This window comes from Podarcis muralis, chromosome 4, assembly GCF_964188315.1.
Source record: "Podarcis muralis chromosome 4, rPodMur119.hap1.1, whole genome shotgun sequence".
In the NCBI taxonomy this organism is placed as follows: Eukaryota; Metazoa; Chordata; class Lepidosauria; order Squamata; family Lacertidae; genus Podarcis; species Podarcis muralis.
Window position 1 is genome coordinate 30,103,056 of NC_135658.1, and position 20,554 is coordinate 30,123,609.

Consider the following 20,554-nt stretch of genomic DNA (forward strand, 5'->3'; position numbering starts at 1 on the left):
GTAGCATTATTCTTAGCTGCTCTAGGATGCTCCCCCAATGCTACATTAGTTACTGTTTACAACAGTAAGGCAAACCCCACCACCACCATAGATTCATGGTATAAAAAGCTAAGGCTTTCCAAGTAGGAAGTTACAAGATACACACTAAGAACATAAGAGCCCTGCTGGAACAAGCCAGTTAATTATTCTCCTCCATGAATCTGTCTCGTCCTTGACTTAAGTCCTCCAAGTTGGTTGCCATCACTGCTTCCTGTGGTAGCTCCATAGTTCATGTGCTGTGTGAATAGTATATTGGAACTGAAGGAAATGCAACCACTCCAAAACATTTGCAGGTGCAAACAGTATTAAAAGCTGCATCACATGTGACCACCCTCTCTAGGCATCATGAACACAAGTCAACAGGAATGTACAATAAAAAGATTTCTGGAAGGACATTCTAGACTACTCCAGGGAATGTAGCACACACTACCCACATATGCAACTTTTACTGAGATGGTAAAAAATCAGGAGGGGCAACTTCCCCATCTTCTGCTTATGTAGAAGGGGGGAAATGCAAATGTTGGATTGTGAAAGACGTGTGTAAATGAAATGCAATTCTTCCTAGTCCACCTATACAAAATGCCATAACCGTCTACTGCTTCTGAATCAATTCTCCCTGTAACTTTCATTCAAATAAAAAATACACTTAACCAAAACATGCATGTTAAAGTTTATTTATAGTTTTCAATCCATACAACATTTCAAGTAGTTAGCTTCTTAACCAGTGGATGTGTCCCTCCAAAGTGCCATCATTTCTCTGTTGCAGACTACAGCACTACAATTTTTAATATCTGCAAAACTTCACATAAATTGAAGTCAAAAATCAGAAGCAAGCATAGTAAGGGACTCACAATTCCCACATAAATAGCAGATGAATCCATAGGTAATGATGGGGAGTGAAGTTGAATATCTTAAAATGAAATGCATTGCATTCCATCACAAGGCAGCAATAATCATTTCTAAATACAGGCTTTCCAATAAGACAAGTTACAGTGCAGCAATTCTATATAACAAATACAGAGGGTAACCATTAAAGCTTTTACAGAGCCCAACCTTTTCTTTAGCGATCTCAGAGCAAACATTGTTCCCACACACTGGCTGGATAACACAAAGTATAATGAATCCAAGTCCTTGCTACTGGAGTAGGCAAAAAAATGCCATGTATTTCAATGAAACCTAGGATTACACCAAAGTTTGGTTGACTCTGATACCCTAATTCAGGAAATAGCAGTATTCCAGTCTTTGGTTTGTCTTAAGAGTTTGGATTTTCCTAGTTTTTAGGAGGAATTACTCAAGCCTAGCCAGTTTATTTAAAGCTAAAAATAGTGCATACTATTTGATCAGACAAGTTCAGTTTCAGCCACTATTCAAATCATTAGCTTTCTGAAAATATTTTGTCTAGAAATAGTTACAAAAATAGTCCCTCTATACATGAAGCTAGAATCTAATTTCCACATTTATTTGAAAAAAGGCATTTAAGCCCTCCTCGTGGAAGTTTAATGCAAATCCATTTCCATCATCTAGCTCTAACAATAATACTGGAGTTAGAGATTCCAAAAACTCATTTTAAAAGACTTCCCAGGTATGATATATTTAAGTCCAGCAATCTTAGGAGTTAGAAATACAACACTTGTTAATCAGTTCAACTCTTTTTAAATAAATTATGTAATAAATTAAGGCTTTGGGTAATTTATTCACACAGTCTTCAATATCCATCTTCTTTTTTCTCGTTCTTTTCTATGATTTTATATTCATCCAACACAGCATGGCCTGTCTCCTTTGCAGTTTTCTTCACTATAGCTTTGATTCCAATATTGTCGATATTGAAAGCTGCCACACCAACATTGATAGCAGAACTCACTGCGTTGTCAGTAGCATGGCCCGCATCATCCCCGTACCTTAATGAAAATAAGGAGCATGTCAATGGAGTTTCCTCATTTGTACATAAATGCTACGATTGTTTTTTAATCTTTGCATGCATGCCCTCATTCCCAAGTAGATGCTTAAATTTAATTTGGAAAACTTGAAATCAGCATACAGACTGGCTTGATTCACTTTTGAAATCTTCCCAAAGCACAGAAGAAGATTAGCAAAAACAATCTTAATGTTTTAGGGCTGCTAGTCTGTCCTAGTTTTTGTCTCTTGCTTCAGTTTTTACTTGGCCTTCAACGCAAATTCCAAAGTTGTGCTTACACTTGGTAGATAAGATAAAGCTTTCGTCTCCCCAGAATTACCACATAAAACAATTTTTTTTTCTGAAGCTGCTAACTAAACCATGTTATAAAATGTGCTCTGTGACAAAGAGAAATTTAAAAGCTCCAGGTTCAATAGGTTATCCCTACAATAGTTAAAGTACTGCTGTTAAAACGTTAAGAATTTTTAAAATAAGTTAATACATTTTATTGTAAAAATAAGTCTGAAAATCTACATTTTTGCCCTGAAAAAAATTAAGAATCTCCCAACCCAACCAGAAATTACAAAACAGTTGAGAGTGGCCCCGTACAATGCTCAAAGTTCACTTTAAGTTCTTAGTATATGCGTAAATGATGACTGCACAAAGCTATTTCCCTTGTTATTTAGTTACTCAATTTCCACAATTATACGAGGATAAACTTTCCTTCTGGTTGAGAAGAACTAAGCAGGTATTTCAACCCCTTTCCAGTGATGTATTAGAGAAAGCATTTTATCAGCTGGGATTGATGATGAAGGAATCCTGCCGAGCTTAAGTCAAGTTTATTCACATGCCACTCTGGGATAAACTATGCAAAGGGGACTTCTGATACATATGAAAAAATGCAAACAATTCTAAAAAAAGTAACCAAACAGGGCAATAATACAGCCTACTACTTAAAACGCTAAAATCCTACATGTTAACTGGCTGCAAAAGAGTAACAATACTGTACACAAAAATGCTGAAGCTATCCTTTGCTAATCTACTACAGTGGCCAACGAAATTTTAAAGCCAAAAAACTGAAGTCTCCCTTTGAAACATTGATTGCTGTTGGCATAATCAATACAGAACTTCCTGACAGTAAGAGCTGTTCGACAGTGGAATTTGCTGCCAAGGAGTGTGGTGGAGTCTCCTTCTTTGGAGGTCTTTAAGCAGAGGCTTGACAACCATATGTCAGGAGTGCTCTGATGGTGTTTCCTGCCTGGCAGGGGGTTGGACTCGATGGCCCTTGTGGTCTATTCCAACTCTATGATTCTATAATTCTAGGTCTTGACCAAACACAGTAGTAATCTGCCTATTTCAGAACACACATTAAGACTGAATGGAAAAGAATCTCTAATACTATATTTCTTACAATGTGACAGCATAGCAGCCTTGGAATTATTTGCCGAACACGACAAATCTGATAAAATTAATTGGACAGCAAAAGATTTTCATTTTTGTTAGTTTCCCCATGACATTAGCCATAAACACCCATATTAGAAGAAAGCAAAACTGACTCAAACTGTGCCAAAAGGAACAAGAGTATTCACACCATCTCACAACTATGCAGAACCAACAGTGGGCAGGAGTTTACATGATAAAAATATTTATTGAATGCAGGTGGATATGAAAAGTGCCAAGAACTTAAAATATTTTGCAGCAATGCAGATATACATTTGGAGCTTGTTTCTCATATTCTAGCGCAGCTATTTATTGTTAGTGAACAATTAGCATTGCAAGATTTCTGGACCCTTTTAAATGCCCAGAGGGTTGGGTTCTTCCAGGTTGAAGATCATTTTGCTAGGTATGCATTATGGTGACCTAAAATTGTCAATCTTCTTCACACGAGTGTACACACACTTAAAAAAAAAAAGCTGCCTATTATGAGAAACACAATAAAAATATATATGAGGTGCATCTGCCATGCTAATAAAAATACTACATTGCACACATCTTAAAGTACCGGTAAACCACAATCCCCTTGTATGCAACAGATTTTTGATGTGGCCTTTTGTCTTGGAAGAAAAAGTCTACTTATTTCATTAGGATGTGTTTTCTATTATACTCTTACATAAACATGAGATGGGGTGAATACTTGAATCGTTAGTTGGAGATAACTGCAAGTTACTTATTGCTTTTCACTCTTAGTTGCAACTGAAGACTCATCTCCTTTTCCCCTACTTTTAAATCTAAAATAAGAACAAAAGATTAACACAAACAGTAGTGTACAAACAGAACATGGTTCTTCAAACTTGCCAAGGAGAAATACTTCATGGAGATATACCATTATTTTGGCAGAAAGCAATGTAGTACAGACTAGGTGAGGTTCAGACCAAGAGAATTACAGAGTAAGTACCAAGTAAATCCTTGGATCCTTATAGGTAAAATAAAACAGAAATTATTTTCAGAAGTCTAATTGGCAGCCTGACATTTCCCTACTGCATTTTGCTCCAATGTTGACTGCAAACATTTGTTTTGTTTGTTTTTTTTGCTGAATGGGCTAGTCCATGTTTCCTTTTTCTTTAGCCCAGAAAAAAGACTCAAACTTCAGAAAGCAACCCAAAATTAGACTCTATGCAGTTACAGATAATTACATAAAATTGGGCAAAACTTTAAAAAAAGCTCAGATTTTCACTTTTTGAAATATGGCAACCCTAATTTATATAGACAGAGGCTTCCCTTTACAATTTCAGCACCACTCATATTCCAAGAACTGAAATACATCCTACTGAGTATTGAGATGGAATCGGCCTGGCAACAATCCCTCTCTGCATTAGGTAAAACCTAAATGAACTGAAAATCCAATTTAGGGGTGCAGCTGCCCCTTAACTAGAAGTGACCTGCACCTGCTTGACCTTTACACAGCAGCTGCAAGTGTGTGTTTAGAAGACAAAGTGTTCCAATTACAAAGGGGAGGGGAAGAAGGAGGTCCAATTTTAACAGCAAGAAGAGGATGCAGGGCAAATTTTCCCCTTCCCTACCACTTATTTCCTTGCAGCATCATTCTTGAAGTGCTTCTCTCTCAGTCCAGGTCACTTCTGACACTGCAGGGCCAGACTACATGTGATGTTACTCGTGTAATTTTGCCTTGAGCACAAGCTTTTTCATTTATAAAATGCCAGAGCAGCAAGCCAGATCAGTACAGTGGTACCTCTAAATACAAACAGGATCCGTTCCGGAGCCCCGTTCGCATCTAGAAGCAAATGTAACGGCATGTCTATGCGCACGCCGCTTTTCGTCGCTTCTGCGCATGCACATGACATCATTTTGAGCATCTGCGCATGTGCAAGCAGCGAAACCTGGAAGTAACGTGCTCCGTTACTTCCGGGTTGCCGCGGAGCACAACTCGAACGTGCTCAACCCGAAGCGCATTCAACGCAAGGTATGACTGTACTGGGCTTCTGGAGTGGAATTTAGGTGGGCATTGCCCCCTGCTGTGGTCCAGATCAGGTTCCCACATGGCTACAATTCCCATCAGAAAAAGAGCTCCCACTGAAGTGAATCCGGATCAGGACTGCAGCAGCAGGCATCTTCAGGCCTCTTTGCGGGTTAAAATCGTTCATTGTTTTTTCCCAAAATATAGTTGGGCCCCCACAAGGTCTGAGGGGGACAGTGGACCGGCCCCCTGCTGAAAAAGTTTGCTGACTCCTGTTCCTTGAGGATAGGATCTGCAGATAAAGCAAGTGTAGGTGGCTCCTTCACTTACACTGTACACTCCTCCTTGTTTGCTCCTCCCTGTCTATGTAACTGGGAAAGTTCCACTTTTAGATCAACTGTGATCATCGCGACTAGTTTGGTTCCAACAATAGCAAAGCATTTTTACTTTTTAGCAAGTTTTGTTTAACGCATGTAGTGTAGGTTCCCTAGTATTCATGCATCACCAAAATTTATTGGAGAGTAGAGGAAACGTTAACTTACTTGTACTTGACAGTTTGAACCGTCTCTTTAGACACATTTTTAGCAATACACTTTGCAGCGCTTTCCAAACCGTGCCATATTGTTGAAAACCCTGCAAGGAGAGTTAGCGTATTGGAACCGGAAGGTAGCAAACAAATGACATTCAATAAAAACTTGCACCACACATTGTGGAAGCGTTATTTTCATGCTACCTTGAACACCACTTGCCGCAACAACCAGAGCACCATCGAAAGTAGATTTTCCATCTTTGTCTTTCTTAAGGGATTCTGGAACCAGTTTGCTTCCATGCTTCTTGACATGGGGGGCTAACTCTCTTCCCACAGAACTTGCTATAGAGCACACACCTTCCACTAAAACAGAAAGCATTAAGATAATTTATAGGTTACAGAATGTTCTGGTCAGATAGATTAAGCCACTGAATTCAATGAATTGTTGAAGATCATGAAGCCAATTTTATGTTAATGGCTCCTTTTCCCACAACAATTATATTTGGAGGAAAGTGCAGATGCAAGTAATGCATCTGCTGGTAGTGGCACCCGCCCTGTGGAACGCCCTCCCACCAGATGTCCAAGAGAAGAACAACTACCAGACTTTTAGAAGACATCTGAAGGCAGCCCTGTTTAGGGAAGCTTTTAATGTTTAACAGACCACTGTATTTTAATACTTTGTTGGAAGCCACCCAGGGTGGCTGGGGAGACCCAGACAGATGGGCAGGGTATAAAAAATTATTATTATTATTACTATTATTATTATTACTACTACTACTACTACTACTACTACTATTATTATTATTTCTAGAAGAAGAAGAAGAAGAGTTTGGATTTGATATCCCACCTTTCACTCCCTTTAAGGAGTCTCAAAGCGGCTAAAATTCTCCTTTCCCTTCCTCCCCCACAACAAACACTCTGTGAGGTGAGTGGGGCTGAGAGACTTCAAAGAAGTGTGACTAGCCCAAGGTCACCCAGCAGCTGCATGTGGAGGAGCGGAGACTCGAACCCGGTTCCCCAGATTACGAGACTACCGCTCTTAACCACTACACCACACTGGCTCTCTACTACTACTACTGTCTATATTGGCTCTTAATGAAGCCGGGGCAATGAAGACTTCTGAAGGGTGATTAATTTAAAGAATTTGTATACCACCCTTCATCCAATACGATTCCAAGACCGTGAACATATAAATATGTTGATATAAATAACGAACCATTCCAAAATGTAAAAAAAAACCCACATCAACAACATGAGTCAATAACTAAAAACATACAGCAAGCTAAGGCACTATTCTTTTTTTTAAAGAGCCTAAACCTGATGAAGTCCGTTTCTCTCCCAAAGAGGACATAATGAAAAAGAAAATCGACATTATTCCCTGTCCATTAAAAAAAAAAAAAGACTGAAGAAACAAAGCATTATCAATTCCTGTCACTACTTTTTCAAGGAAATTGGTTGCTCACGTCTCACCTAAGAACTGGCTGACTTTCACAGCTCCTCCTGTAGCCTGCTTGGCTACATGCAGCCCTTTAGCTACGGTTGGGTTGACTTCCATTGGCTTTTCCTCTGGCTGAATGTGCTCTCTTAGTTTGGAAGCTCCCTTGTGGATTGCTTTCCCAGTATATTCTGCTCCTTTGACCAGACCCCAGCTGACCCAGGATGCTCCTTTAAGGAAACAAGAACAGATTGACAGATGCAGCAACATCATCATGTTATAGGACAGCATTTCCTTCCCACTTAAGTTCAGGCTAGTAAGCTGAAAAAAATACAGCCTGAACTCACACACTGGTGAGTCTCCCAGATCCTCTTAATTAGCTGCAATTCCACCTTCAGCAATGATGAAAATAGGAAAGCTTTACCTGTTTTTGCCATAGAATGAAAAAGCAGCTTTGGAGCTTGCCCATCTATTTTTCTATTTGCTTATGTAACAAGGACCATTCCACCATGACACCCCTCTTTGGGGGGAAAACCCTTTCAGCCAGATCCTTTGCACCACCCTTTGAAGGCAACCATGACAACAAATAGCACTTCATCTCCTAAAAACAAAGTACTGTAACAGCTGAGTCTCCTGACCCTTTAGGGCCAGAAAGGACATGCCTATAATGTTAGGGGTTGTTCCTGGGAAGGCATAACAGCATCATTTCTCCTCTCTTAGAAGGCCACATTAGCATCTTGGTATTCTTCATGCCCTAGAGAAGAACTGCAACAGCTATATTGTACCAGAGTAGTTTGTGTTTCTTCTATCATTAGGCCAGGAGCACTGGTGCACTGTGCAACTGTGATAGAACTAAACTGATTTCCCCCCAATGCTACTTGTTCTTTCTGGCCCATGACTGATGTAACAGCCTTTACACAGTGCTGTTGTAAATGCTCATCAGAAAACATTATTAGTGTTGTACGTGGGATCTGCACTGTGTAGCTTCAGAGCTGTTCTAAGCATTATGCAGTAGAATTATGCATTGTACCATATCAGGCAGGGATGCGGGTGGCGCTGTGGATTAAACCACAGAGCCTAGGGCTTGCCGATCAGAAGGTCGGCGGTTCGAATCCCTGCGACGGCGTGAGCTCCCGTTGTTCGGTCCCAGCTCCTGCCAACCTAGCAGTTCGAAAGCATGCAGTGCAAGTAGATAAATAGGTATCACTCCAGCGGGAAGGTAAACAGCATTTCCATGCGCTGCTCTGGTTTGCCAGAAGCGGCTTAGTCATGCTGGCCACATGACCTGGAAGCTGTACGCCGGCTCCCTCGGCCAGTAAAGCAAGATGAGTGCCACAACTCCAGAGTCGTCTGCAACTGGACCTAACGGTCAGGGGTCCTTTTACCTTTTTCATATCAGAGCAATTGCACTGGGTGCCTCATATTTTTGAATGTGCGCTCTTTCTTTCACTACCTCAGAAGCTTCATGCATGTGGCGAACAAGAGGAGTGGGTTTACACCAAGCAGGTCAACATGGCAGAGAATTAAATAAAATATTCCCCCTCCCAACCAGTAGTCTAATGTGGTGCAGTCTAGAATTCTACCACTCTGAGCTGCATCAGATGTAAACAGGATTTAAATTAGCTTGCAAGTCAGCCCCCAGTTTATTCATCCACCAGCATAATTCAGATGAAAATCCCCAAACATGCACTAAGTTGGCAAAACAAAGAACAAGTTGTTGTTTTTAGCAACCGTTACATAATTACTGAATTATGCTCCTGGAGATTGGACAAACTATAACATCTTCTAGAGCTTATCTCAAGAGCTTTATTTTGAGTTGCCATTTGGTTTTTGGGAATCTACCTGGCAGGGAATTAACTTACTATTTATCTTTAAGAGAATTTAGTATTTTTATCAAGAGGCAAAGTTTAAACAAACAATTGCATGTAATTAATATCCTGAAAAAGTCACATTAATAATAATAATAATAATAATAATAATAATACATTCTTTTACTCTCTACTTCTGAGCCATGTAGACCTGAAAGTAACACAGACATACTAACAGGATGTAATTAAAGGACTGTACCCTATCAAGTAGTAAAATATTTCTATCAACAAGATGGAACCTTTCAACTGCAGAACTTGACCGCAGGTCAATCCATGTAATTGATATAATGTGTGGTAGAACCATTTAGTTTTCTGCTACCTGAGTGCTGAATAAAACTAATATATCAGGAAACACAGACAACGAAACTATTTCTTACAGAATATATTCTCATGCAAAGTTATATTATGGAAGTGGCTGAAATTAATAGTTTAGCTTATGATTTCAGATTGGAAGACAATTTCACTATGCTGCCAGAATGAAGAGAAGCTTTAGCCCAATTCAGGTGAGACAGGTGGGTTGGAAGCTGTGACAGTTGCATCCACACAAAGCCTGCCCCTACAATCCTTGCACGCACCAGCTCCACTTCCAACCTCTGCATGCTGAGTGTGGAAACAGAGAAGATTTGCATGGGGACACTGGGGTTGGAGCCAACAGTGTCTTTCAGATGTTGTTGGGCTGCAACACCTACCCTTGAACATGCTGACCAGCTTGTGGGAGTCCAACAACATTTAATGGCACCATGTCAGTTAGTACAGCTTTAAGCCCAAACATCAGAACAGGGTTTCTACCAAGGATCAATCTAGAGAATCAATCCTAAGGGTACCTGTTAAGATTCCATGGGCCATTTTCTCACTCCAGTCAGGTAACTCTCTTTCCCTCTCTTCAGACGCTGGCTCAATACGTACAGTCTCGGCCAGGTTAATCGCATCACTAGAAGCTTCTGCAGGCTGCAAGATCGAAGCACATATATATACACAGCAAGATCAAAAGCTAAGATAAAGCAATTAAATGTCAAATTGGCCACCGTGATATTCAACAAAGAAATGGACACTGTGACCCTAAAGCTTCCATCTTCTCGCAGATAATTATAGGTTTTACAACAACAACCAAAATGCATCAGTTTCTTTATTCATCTGCAAGAAAATGGCATTTCTGGACACCTAATTCCAGCCTATTTTACATGCACAGGAACATTACTGTTGCTCCTGCCTTATTGGCATTTGGAGATCAGACCAACATGTACCTCTTTGGAGAGATAATTAGGGTTTCTTCACCCCTGATTCTTTTCACTTCAGTTAATATAATTAGCATGGTTTTGTATTATAGTTAATGCACTATTCGCCTTTGAGAACATTTTGCACAACAGACAGGCAGCGTATGCATATGTTCATATTTATTTGATCAGGAAGGAAAGTTGCCCAAGTCTACCACTCCCTTTCATTTTAAGGGGAAACACAGTTCTCCTTATTCTGTATTGTTATGTGTCTTTACATTGCTTCTCTTTGTTCAGGAAGGCAAGACTGAAAGAATGAAGCTTTTTGGGAGCTGGGCTGGATTTACTCCTCCTCCTCCCCATACAGATTTACAAACAACGAAAGTGCATTCATTCTGTTTTTTCTCAGTTTTACACATTGTTACTGCCAAAACAAGACAAAGTTGAGCATGTGATAGGTCCTTTCTTAGAGAAGACACCCAGCTAACAGGCAAAATATCTGGGATTCGGAACCAGACACCACCCCATGAATTAAAAGACTGCAACAACAAAGATGGAAACAACTACATTAAACATAACTTGTTTTCACATTAGATTACTATGAAGGATTATTCTATGTGATCAAATGAAGGTACAGTGGTGCCTCGCAAGACGAAATTAATTCGTTCTGCGAGTTTTTCCGTCTTGCGAATTTTTCGTCTTGCGAAGCAATGCACCCTGGGTATTAACGATTTTAAGAAAAAGGAAACAAACTTGCAAGACGTTTTCGTCTTGCGAAGCAAGCCCATAGGGAAATTCGTCTTGCGAACCTTTCGTCTTGCGAGTTTTTCGTCTTGCGAGGCATTCGTCTTGCGAGGTACCACTGTATTATCACAGGCATGTTATCGTCACAGCTCCAGACTTTCTATATCACTTTGGAATTAGTAAGGTTCAATTCTCTGCACAGAAATTTCACACAAGCAAGTACACAGGGATCTTGCATTAGAATGCAAAACTGACATGGATTTTGCATTTTCTGTGTAGCATCTTTTATGCATTTATGAAACAATGTGACATTGTAAAATCAGTCCCTAAGTATAAGCAGGATGGCTACTACTGCATTAAAGTGAACCAAAGCAATCCTGAGACATCCGCTCCAGGTTCTAGCTTGACATCCTATTTCGTCTGCATTGCCTAACATACACACTTGAGAGTTAAAATAGCCTACACTCATGTGAACAGCAGGAACCAAATATAAGCGACTGGTGTGTATTTCTGATTGATCCCCTCTAAGCTACTAAAGTGAGTCACAGGCCAAAGCTCAATCCGTTTTGTTAAGTCATGCCATTTTGTACAGGTGCTATGAATATACGCCGAGTTCTTAAGAAGTTCTGCATTAGGTTAGCTAGAACTCACAAAGCCAGCCGTAATATTGTTCCCATTTTCTCATCTACTCCTAAGCATTACATTATGTTGAACTGGGTGGTACTGTACTTTAAAATTCGAGCCATTCGAACATTCTTGACAGTGTTAAAAGATATCGTAACCCACAATGTCACAATCTTTATTTTTAAAAAAGGGAATAAATAAGTTAAGATCTAAATAACCATAGCTGTTCTAGAACTCCCTCATGGTTCTTGCAAATATTAATTCCTCAACAATTAAAAACTCGTAAAAATGTCATGTCCAGGTTTATAAGCACTTAAAAGCAGTTTACTGCTTTGTCCACTGTGGGAAACGAGATTTAACAAACGACTGTATTTTCTTTGAAGCTATTAGCATGAGGAGGGAGCACAGAGATCAACAGAGATAGGTAGCCTTTTGTCAGCATCTGTAAAATACGGGGTGTCCTTTGGAGACGGGGAAGTGGAGAAGGGGTTCTGTGCCACCACAGCACAAAGGCCAGAGCCAGTTAAATCCAACCTCTGTCACACACTTATTCCAGAAATCGGCAGCAGAATTAATTAGCTTTCAGTTCACACCTGCTCTCCCTGAAAATAGAAGTTTTCTCCAGCCTTGGGTCCATTTCTCATAACCTGTGTCCTTCATCTATTTTGGCTCATCCCTGGTAACTTCTGATACCTCAACCATATTCTATTAGTTGAGACCTACAACAGTCCCCATTGGGCCTTGCAGGGGGGCGGGGTCGTCCACTAAAGATTTTTTGTGCTTCTGTAAACCTCAGGGACCCTCCACCCTGCAGATACTCTCATGTGTGGGTGGGCCTTGTTCCAGCTGCATAAGGACTGTCACTTGGGGAACCAAGATTGCTACTAGTATACATGATTAATATCTTCAACGTTTTCATTATTTGTTCTCTCTCCAAGAGCCACTGTTGTCGGCAGATACATTTTTCAATAAATACCACAAAACAAAGTAATTTCCATTTCTTAAAAGTTTAAAATGTGTTGGCTTAGTAAAAAGTTTGCCACCACCTCTGAAGTTTACCTTGGCTCTGAGATCAGATCTTTGTTTAAACAGATCCTCAAAAAGCTCTTTGTAAGATCTTGAGCGTTGGGACGGTAACCCTAGTCCCTCATGGGATCCTGGAACCTGTGATACCATATCAAGGACATTAATAGATTCACAAGTTCAAAGGCTCGACAAGGAATCTGTTAGGCACTGTTGTACACCATCAGACAATAATATCACACAGTGGAAAGAATTATCCTTCTCATGAACCTCATGCAGGTGAATTCATGCATTAGTAAACATCCCCACAGGTGAATAAGTAATTGCAAGATCAGGTTGTTCCGTCACCATATGGCCAGTTCTCCAAGAGATTAGAAAGTATTTTAACATGTCAAGACAAATGGCAAATGTTCTCACTTCTTTTGGTAATTAGTTTTAACCCCCATCATTCTACCCAGACACTGAGGTCCAGCGCCGAGGGCCTTCTGGCGGTTCCCTCACTGTGAGAAGCCAAGCTACAAGGAACCAGGCAGAGGGCCTTCTCGGTGGTGGCACCCGCCCTGTGGAAGGCCCTCCCACCAGATGTCAAAGAGAAAAACAACTACCAGACTTTTAGAAGACATCTGAAGGCAGCCCTGTTTAGGGAAGCTTTTAATGTTTGATGGGTTACTGTATTTTAATATTTTTTGGGAAGCTGCCCAGAGTGGATGGGAAAGTCCAGCCAGATGGGTGGGGTATAAATATTATTATTATTATTATTGTTGTTGTTGTTGTTGTTGCTAAAAATGTGCCTTTATAATTACAGGTATTCCTCCCTCTAACATCTGCCGTTCAGATTCCCCACCTTCTTAATACTGACCTTGTTTACTAGAGTGATAATCTCTCGGATAAGCTTTCCCTGCACTTCACGAATGAACTGTGATCTACCAGATTCTTAATTATCTTAGAGGGACTTCCTATATATGTAGCATTTTAAGATTTTGCTTAGTCATTGTTGCACTCTGAGCAAGTGAGCTGGATGTGATACTTCTGACACACTGTAAGCTGCAGTAATGCCTCTCTACGTCTGCTCAATTGATCCTGCAGGAAAATCAGCCAACTTGCCCTGCCCTTCACAGCACCACACGGTAAATTTATTTTCAGATGTTGCCCAGCCTCACCATAAAACATGCTCTATATTGCCAAAGGTAAATCCTTGCAGAGGCAATCCTGAAATTCATTTATAGTGCTCTATGAAGTGGACAGTTTAACAGCTCATCAGTGTCATCCAGTGATACTTGTGCAATGAAATTATTCTGGATGGTGGCATAACACTGTTTACCTGCACTCTAAGATCAGACATCTGTTTTAGCAGATCTTCAAACAGTTCTCTGTCAGCAGCTGGAAGTTCTGAAGATAACACTACTCCCACATAGGATCCTGGCACCTGTGACATCAAGTCAGGGAACATGTAGACTCCTGTGCTACAGGAGAGGACAGGAGACTGGTTGCACATAAGAGGATACAACCAGTCACAAACCTAGAAAAGAGAAGACAAAAATAACATTTTGCACAGAACACTGTGGATTCAAATGAATGATACATTAGCACTCATGTCATAGAACCGTTAGCACTCATTTCACAGCTTGTCAACGGCTGTGGCCAGCAACACAAACAAAATGTGAAAGTTACCTGAAGGAAAGCAGGGGGGCGATTCTGGGCTGCTGCAGCATCCGTGTCCAATAACTTCACAATGCGAAGGTATCCGGGATACGAGGGAGCGCTCACCTGTCCATCAGGACTCACAAAGAATATCTGCACCCCGTGGGGAATGAGGATCAGTTCATCAGCATCTACCCCTAACGACTGAACAGGTGGAGGCTGTGTGCATTTCGTGTAGAAATCATCTCCAACCGAGGAGAACTCCCCAGAGTCTGTCCCGTACGACACAGTGTAGTGCCCACCCGTGGCCTCAGGTGTATAAGCTGGGGGTTCCTCAGTGGGCATTGCAGACGAAGGACTCATCACAGCAGCTTGCCCTTGGCTTGTACAGCCAGCATTTCCACCTGCTGCAGCCAGGTGTGATGGAGTCATCAGTGAATTCGGTACAGGAGGCCTCTCTGGTTTTTCTTTGGCTGGAATTGTTGGGTATATCCTGGGCGCTTCCATAGGAGGACACATGGCAATGGGCTTAGGCTGTGCATTTTCATCTAGAATGCTTAGGCGTGCAGTAACGTTTTGTAGCGTCTCTCTCATTTTTTGCTGCATTTGCCTGGCAGACTCCCATCGGTCCCCGGTGCATCCATGACCTTGGGACGGGACGCTAGTTCCCCTGAGCAAGTGGTCAATACCCTGCCTGTAATAATTCCTTGCTTCTTCCTTCTGTCCAAGCTCATCTGCATTCAGGGCTTTATTAACAAACACAAATGCTTCCTTGTACTCTTCTTCAATCGTCTTCAAATTTGCACCCTCTTGCGCAGCTGAATCCCGTTCTTGATACATTACGGAAAACTGGATCGCAGCAGGAGTAACTGGAGACAAAGCGGAAGAGAACACTTCCATTAAAGGAAACCAACTATACTATACGGCTGTCAATATGAGAGAGAGAAAACACCCTGGAGCTGCCATGTCATGTATAGTGAGCAGTAACAGCTTGAATTAAGGGATATATAGTGATCCTAACTTTCCGTAAAACAGCTTGCCTTGCCTTGAAAAAGGCTTAGGGTGGTATTAACTAAGTTTTACCTAACTTAGCCACGATCATTAATTTCAGCAGGTCTACTTTGAACAAGACTATGGATACATAATCTTGATCTGCAAAGCACTTTTACAGCATTATATAGCTGCTGTGCTTCTATATTTAACCTTTAATTTACACAAACAATTGAATTATTATTAGTAGTACTATTATTTATTAACTTTATACACCTCCCTTCTTCCAAAGATCTCAGGGTGGTTCACAAGATAAAGATACAGGAGAAAAGCACAAAATAAATAATTAAAAACACCCCCCCACACACACACAAACACACTTAAAAGGCCATAGAATATTAATCAGCCAAAGGCCTGGCTGAAGAGGAACATTTTTGCCTGTCACCTAATGGAGTATAATGAAGGCACGAGCTGTACCTCCCTGGGGAGAGCATTCCACAAACAGGGAGCCACTGCAGAAAAGGCCGGTTCTCGTGCTGCCACCCTCTGCACCTCTTGTGGAGGAAGCACACAAGGGCCTCTGGTAACGATCACAGAGTCCTGGTCATTTTATATGGGGTTCTAACAATCCCCCCCCCCCAAGTCACTTAGCACACTAGTGTTAAGAGTAGACTTTCAATGACTGAAAAGCTCTTGAAAGCTATTTATATTGCATGGTATTTCAGTATTTGTTTTGACAGGCTGATATGCTGCTGTAAAGCTCAAGTTCCCCACCATATGCAAACTTACAGCAAGTTTATATAACCAATGAAATCAAATGATAAAAGCTAAATACAGTGGTACCTCTGGTTATGAACTTAATTCCTTCTGGAGGTCCATTCTTAACCTGAAACTGTTCTTAACCTGAGGTACCACTTTAGCTAATGGGGCCTCCCGCTGCCGCCACGTGATTTCTGTTCTCATCCTGAGGTAAAGTTCTTAACCTGAGGTACTACTTCCGGGTTAGCGGAGTCTGTAGCCTGAAGTGTTTGTAATCCGAGGTACTACTGTACAGCTAACATCTCCACGTCTATGTTAGCCCCCACCCACAGAGTGCTGCTGCCACCATCATTCTGCCCACAGTAAGTTAAGAAATGGGGTCATGGGGAGATGGAGGGGCTGAGCCAGCCTGAGATGCATCAGATCCTGAGCTGTAATAGCTCCACAGTGGTATAAGTTAGAAAAAGCACTTCCTGTCTCTCCCCCCCATACCCCCCCTCCTGTTGCTCCTTTGGGACTGCTCTGCTGGTTATTAAAAAACTGTTTCAGTAAAAACATGGGAAGCGACAAACTTTTTAAAAAAATTGTCATTCAGAATTGTTCAGGGGTAGGATGGTTTGGAAGTATGAAACATCCACCACAAATACAATTGTGAACTCGTGATGTTTCGGGAACAGTGCTCTTTTGATTTGCTCCAATTAGCAATAAGCATGCAACAGAGCTAGCTGCTAAACAGCAACCATCAGCAAGGCACATGAAAGAGGAAGGAACATGGTGGATTGTGGCCAGCTTTAGCCTTCTGAGCCTCAAAGTTTGGCCTCAACTTCACTTGACTAGACAACAGGCAGTTAATAAGCTGCCCCATAAACTGATCAAACTGCATAGTCCGAGAGAGCATGATACAGTTAGCTTGCTAATACTAAGTGGTCTGGATCTGGTCAGTATGTGTCTGCTGCCAAACTTTTTCAGGCCTCCGACCCCTTGGTTCCATGAACTCATACCCAGTGCCCCCTACCCTATAAAAAACAATATTCATAATAAACCACTAATAATAAACCACTGTTTGCATAAACCACTAAGGAAGTTGGTAACACAATAAAATTCAAAACAGTAACAATTAAGTGCACATTTATTCAAAATCTAATTCAAACTATTTGGTCTAATTCCATAAAACTGATTAACCTGATCCAGCGCCAACGTCCTTAGGGGGCAGTACTGCCCATTTTGGGAACCACTAATCTAGAATCCCATGTATTGTACAACACCTCGAGTTTCATGGGATGCACATGTGGAAGGAACAAGTACACAGCTTGTGAGAACTTCTGGATCCATTGCAATCACTTGAGGCTCAGGCGGCGTTGGTGGTGCAGAGCGCCTTCCATCAGCTTTGGCTGGTGACTCAGCTGCACCCCTATTTGGACTGGGATAGGCTAAGTTCTGTTGTCTATATTCTGTTAAGTTCTGTTGTCTATATTCTGTTAGCAACTAAGTTATATTACTGCAATGAGCTATACATGGGGCTTCCTATGAAGGTGGCTTGGAAATTTCAGCTGGCGCATATCTCTGCAGCCAGGTTGCTCATCAGGGCAAGACGGTTTGATAATAATGATGATAATGTGCTAAATAAAAAATGCCCCCTTCAATATATACTATTTATAGATGAAATGAGCAGTGTCAAAGGTAGCCAAATATCTCACTATTTAGAAGACAAAAGCAAGAAGGTGCAAGGAAGCTTTTTCTAAAGCAAACATACACACAAACTCCAAATAAATGTGTCTGAAGCCCTGTGTGCATTTCTGAGGGGGAAGAAAGTCCTGCTGAACTTGCTTCAGAGTAAACAAGCAGAACACGGGCAGCCCTCCTTACAGCCCGACAGACTTAACTGGGAATTAAACCTCATTGAACCCAGTGGCCTTAATTCTAGCGAAACAGCCGCGGCACCAGGGTGCAAGGCAAACGCAGGCACAGGCACCCATGAGGCCAGCAACAACCTCCTCCCAGAGTTAAGACGGTATGACTGATAGGAAGAAAGTCCACTAGGAAGTTACTACCAGCCAAGGAACCGGCTGCTACTTCCAAAGATCTCTCCTCTCTCTTACACACACACCTGGCAACAACCTCCTGAGACAGGAGTGGCGGAGCCTCTACTTTGCAAGCGGAAGGTCCCCGGTTCCAAACCCGGCGCCTCCAGGTGCGATGGCGAGAGCCTCCTCCTGCCCCAAATCCTGGACAGCCGTTGCCAGTCAGTGTAAGCAAAACTGACCTAGACGGACCGACTGCCTGGTTTTACCAGCACTCAGTGCCCAGATCCTTCCCCGCCCCCACAAAAAAACAAGGCCTCTGAGCATACGCAGAGTGCATTTTCAGCAGCAGGGCGGCAATGATCTGCTCCACGCGCGCAGGGAATCAAGGAGGGGGAGACGGAAAGGCGGTTGGAAACAGGAGGCAAGGGAATGCTATCTGTTAAGGAATTGATCTCCCTAATTACAAGGAACTCCCCCCCCCCCCCGCCCTTCCTCGTTCTGGCTTTCCCTTTCACTCACGGGAAGCGAGCAGCAGCGACCTCCCAGGCTCCAGCGAGACGCCCACCCGGCCACGCGCCGCAAACGACCCTTCCTGCCTATATCTGCTCCGCTCCAGCTGTTGCAACTTCGGCCCACGCAGCGTCACGTGACCCGCTGCCGTCAGTGGCCTGTTGTCCTTTGCCGCCTTCCCGCCCACTAAGAAGCTTCTGGGCTCCGTTGCAGACGCTTCGGCCGGCAGGGGGCGCTCTGCGGCGCGCGCGCTCGCACACAAAAAGTTCTGCTGAGTTCGCTGTTCGCTTTACAGTACTGTATATGCAATTGTGTTTGATGTAAAAGCGATAGCGACGCCTGGTTTTTGTTTTGCTTCGTTTTTTGCAGTTATGGATTATTGTGGGCCACTTTGAGCCCGATGATTGTGGTTGGAAAAACGCGATGCAAATACTGTATTAATTCCCATCACCCTGATCAGAGGTTCCCAAACTTATTTGGCTTACTACCGCCCACTTTTCAGGGCGGGGGGATTACTCAGCGCCCCGCTAGAAATCTACCTTCTTTAAGCGAACAAACAGAAAGATGCAGTGACAAATTTGCATTCTTTTATGTATCTATATTTCTACCTAAGTCCTACAACATAATAAAGAAAGATGTCCAGTGCCCGATTTACATATAAGCTAATTAAGCTACAGCTTAGGGCGCCACTCTCTTAGGACCCCCCAAAAAAATTAAAGGGAGAAAAACTGGATGTACATTTCCAAAATATAAGATAAAAAACAAATAAAATAAAACCTACATACAGCAACACTGTTTTGTATGTAAGTAATGGGCCCCGCCTGCTCCCTAAAATATCACTGGTTTGCACATTTCTATATATAGGGTGCCTACATTCTGCATATGCAAGTGGCTTTAGATACCTATCAGGTCAATAAATTACTATATAGCATATATTCAACACAAAAAACAGTGACAATTTGTTGTTGACAAAGGACAGCTGGACATATAAAGGGCCCCATTACCTCCAGTAGCTTAAGGCCTCATCAAACCTAAATCCAACCCTGAATAGGACACATTGAAGGGAGGGCATTGTCACCGTCCCGCAACTGTACTCGACTTGGCAGTAAACATCATTACACAACAGATGAAACATGTATGAACAGTTTTTCAACATTTTCTTCTCTTCTTTACACTTCCACTGCCCTCTTATTTTTATTCAGTGGCCCCCAATTGCACACAAGGCTGCTACATGGCCCCTGGATTGTTCCAGCACCACCCCCAGGGGGAAATATCACTCACTTTGGGAAACACTGACCCTGATGGGAGCTTGAGATGATCAGTAATAACCACAGCAACAAAATCCATGCGGCAAAACAAAAATGAATTCGTTCCATCTGCAATTGGATAAAGGCTGCCGCTACACCCCAGAACTCTGGGAATTGTAGTTTTGGGGGAAGTGGTGGATTAAAACCCTCTCACAAATGTAGTTTGCAAGCAAGGGATAGCATCTGATGGTGGGAAGGAAAGGAGCCAGCCTGGCTTGCTCCTGTTGCTTTAACAAAGGTCTTCCCTGCTAAGTAATCAGCATGGCATGGTGCTATGCCTTCTCTCCCCAGCTGCAGTGACGTAGTGTGGGTTGCTGGTGCCTGGAGCAAAGCAAGTGTTGTGGCCTTTAGCCAGTGCAGAGGGTGAACGCTGCCCGCCTCTAACAGGCTCCTTGCCTGCTGCTTCCATCCACCTGCCCACTAAACCAACCCGCCTGCCACCACACCTCAGCTTCCAGGGCTCTGTGTCTTCGTGGGGGCACCTGATTGTGCCCCCTAAAAAATGTGCACCTGAGGCCATGTCTGTTGTATTTGCAGA

The 20,554-nt window shown here is 42.2% G+C and overlaps 1 protein-coding gene across 4 annotated transcripts; it reads right to left on the reverse strand.

The window, feature by feature from the left end:
• Window positions 1–697: 697 nt before the first annotated feature.
• SPART (spartin) lies at window positions 698–18,919 on the reverse strand. Of its 4 annotated transcripts, XM_028726509.2 has the most exons (10): window positions 18,719–18,919; window positions 14,457–15,295; window positions 14,107–14,304; window positions 12,822–12,926; window positions 10,005–10,128; window positions 7,348–7,542; window positions 6,082–6,240; window positions 5,891–5,981; window positions 4,101–4,161; window positions 1,799–1,937 (listed from the first exon to the last, which is right to left on the reverse strand). In XM_028726509.2, exons 2-9 carry the CDS (start codon window positions 15,264–15,266, stop codon window positions 4,101–4,103), a joined length of 1,743 nt encoding a protein of 580 aa, XP_028582342.2. In that variant the 5' UTR covers window positions 15,267–15,295; window positions 18,719–18,919; the 3' UTR covers window positions 1,799–1,937. The 4 variants fall into 4 exon arrangements, with proteins under 4 accessions (XP_028582339.2, XP_028582340.2, XP_028582342.2 ...); XM_028726506.2 differs by lacking the exon at window positions 4,101–4,161 and having other exon boundaries at window positions 698–1,937; window positions 18,719–18,877; XM_028726508.2 differs by having other exon boundaries at window positions 1,800–4,161.
• Window positions 18,920–20,554: the final 1,635 nt, after the last annotated feature.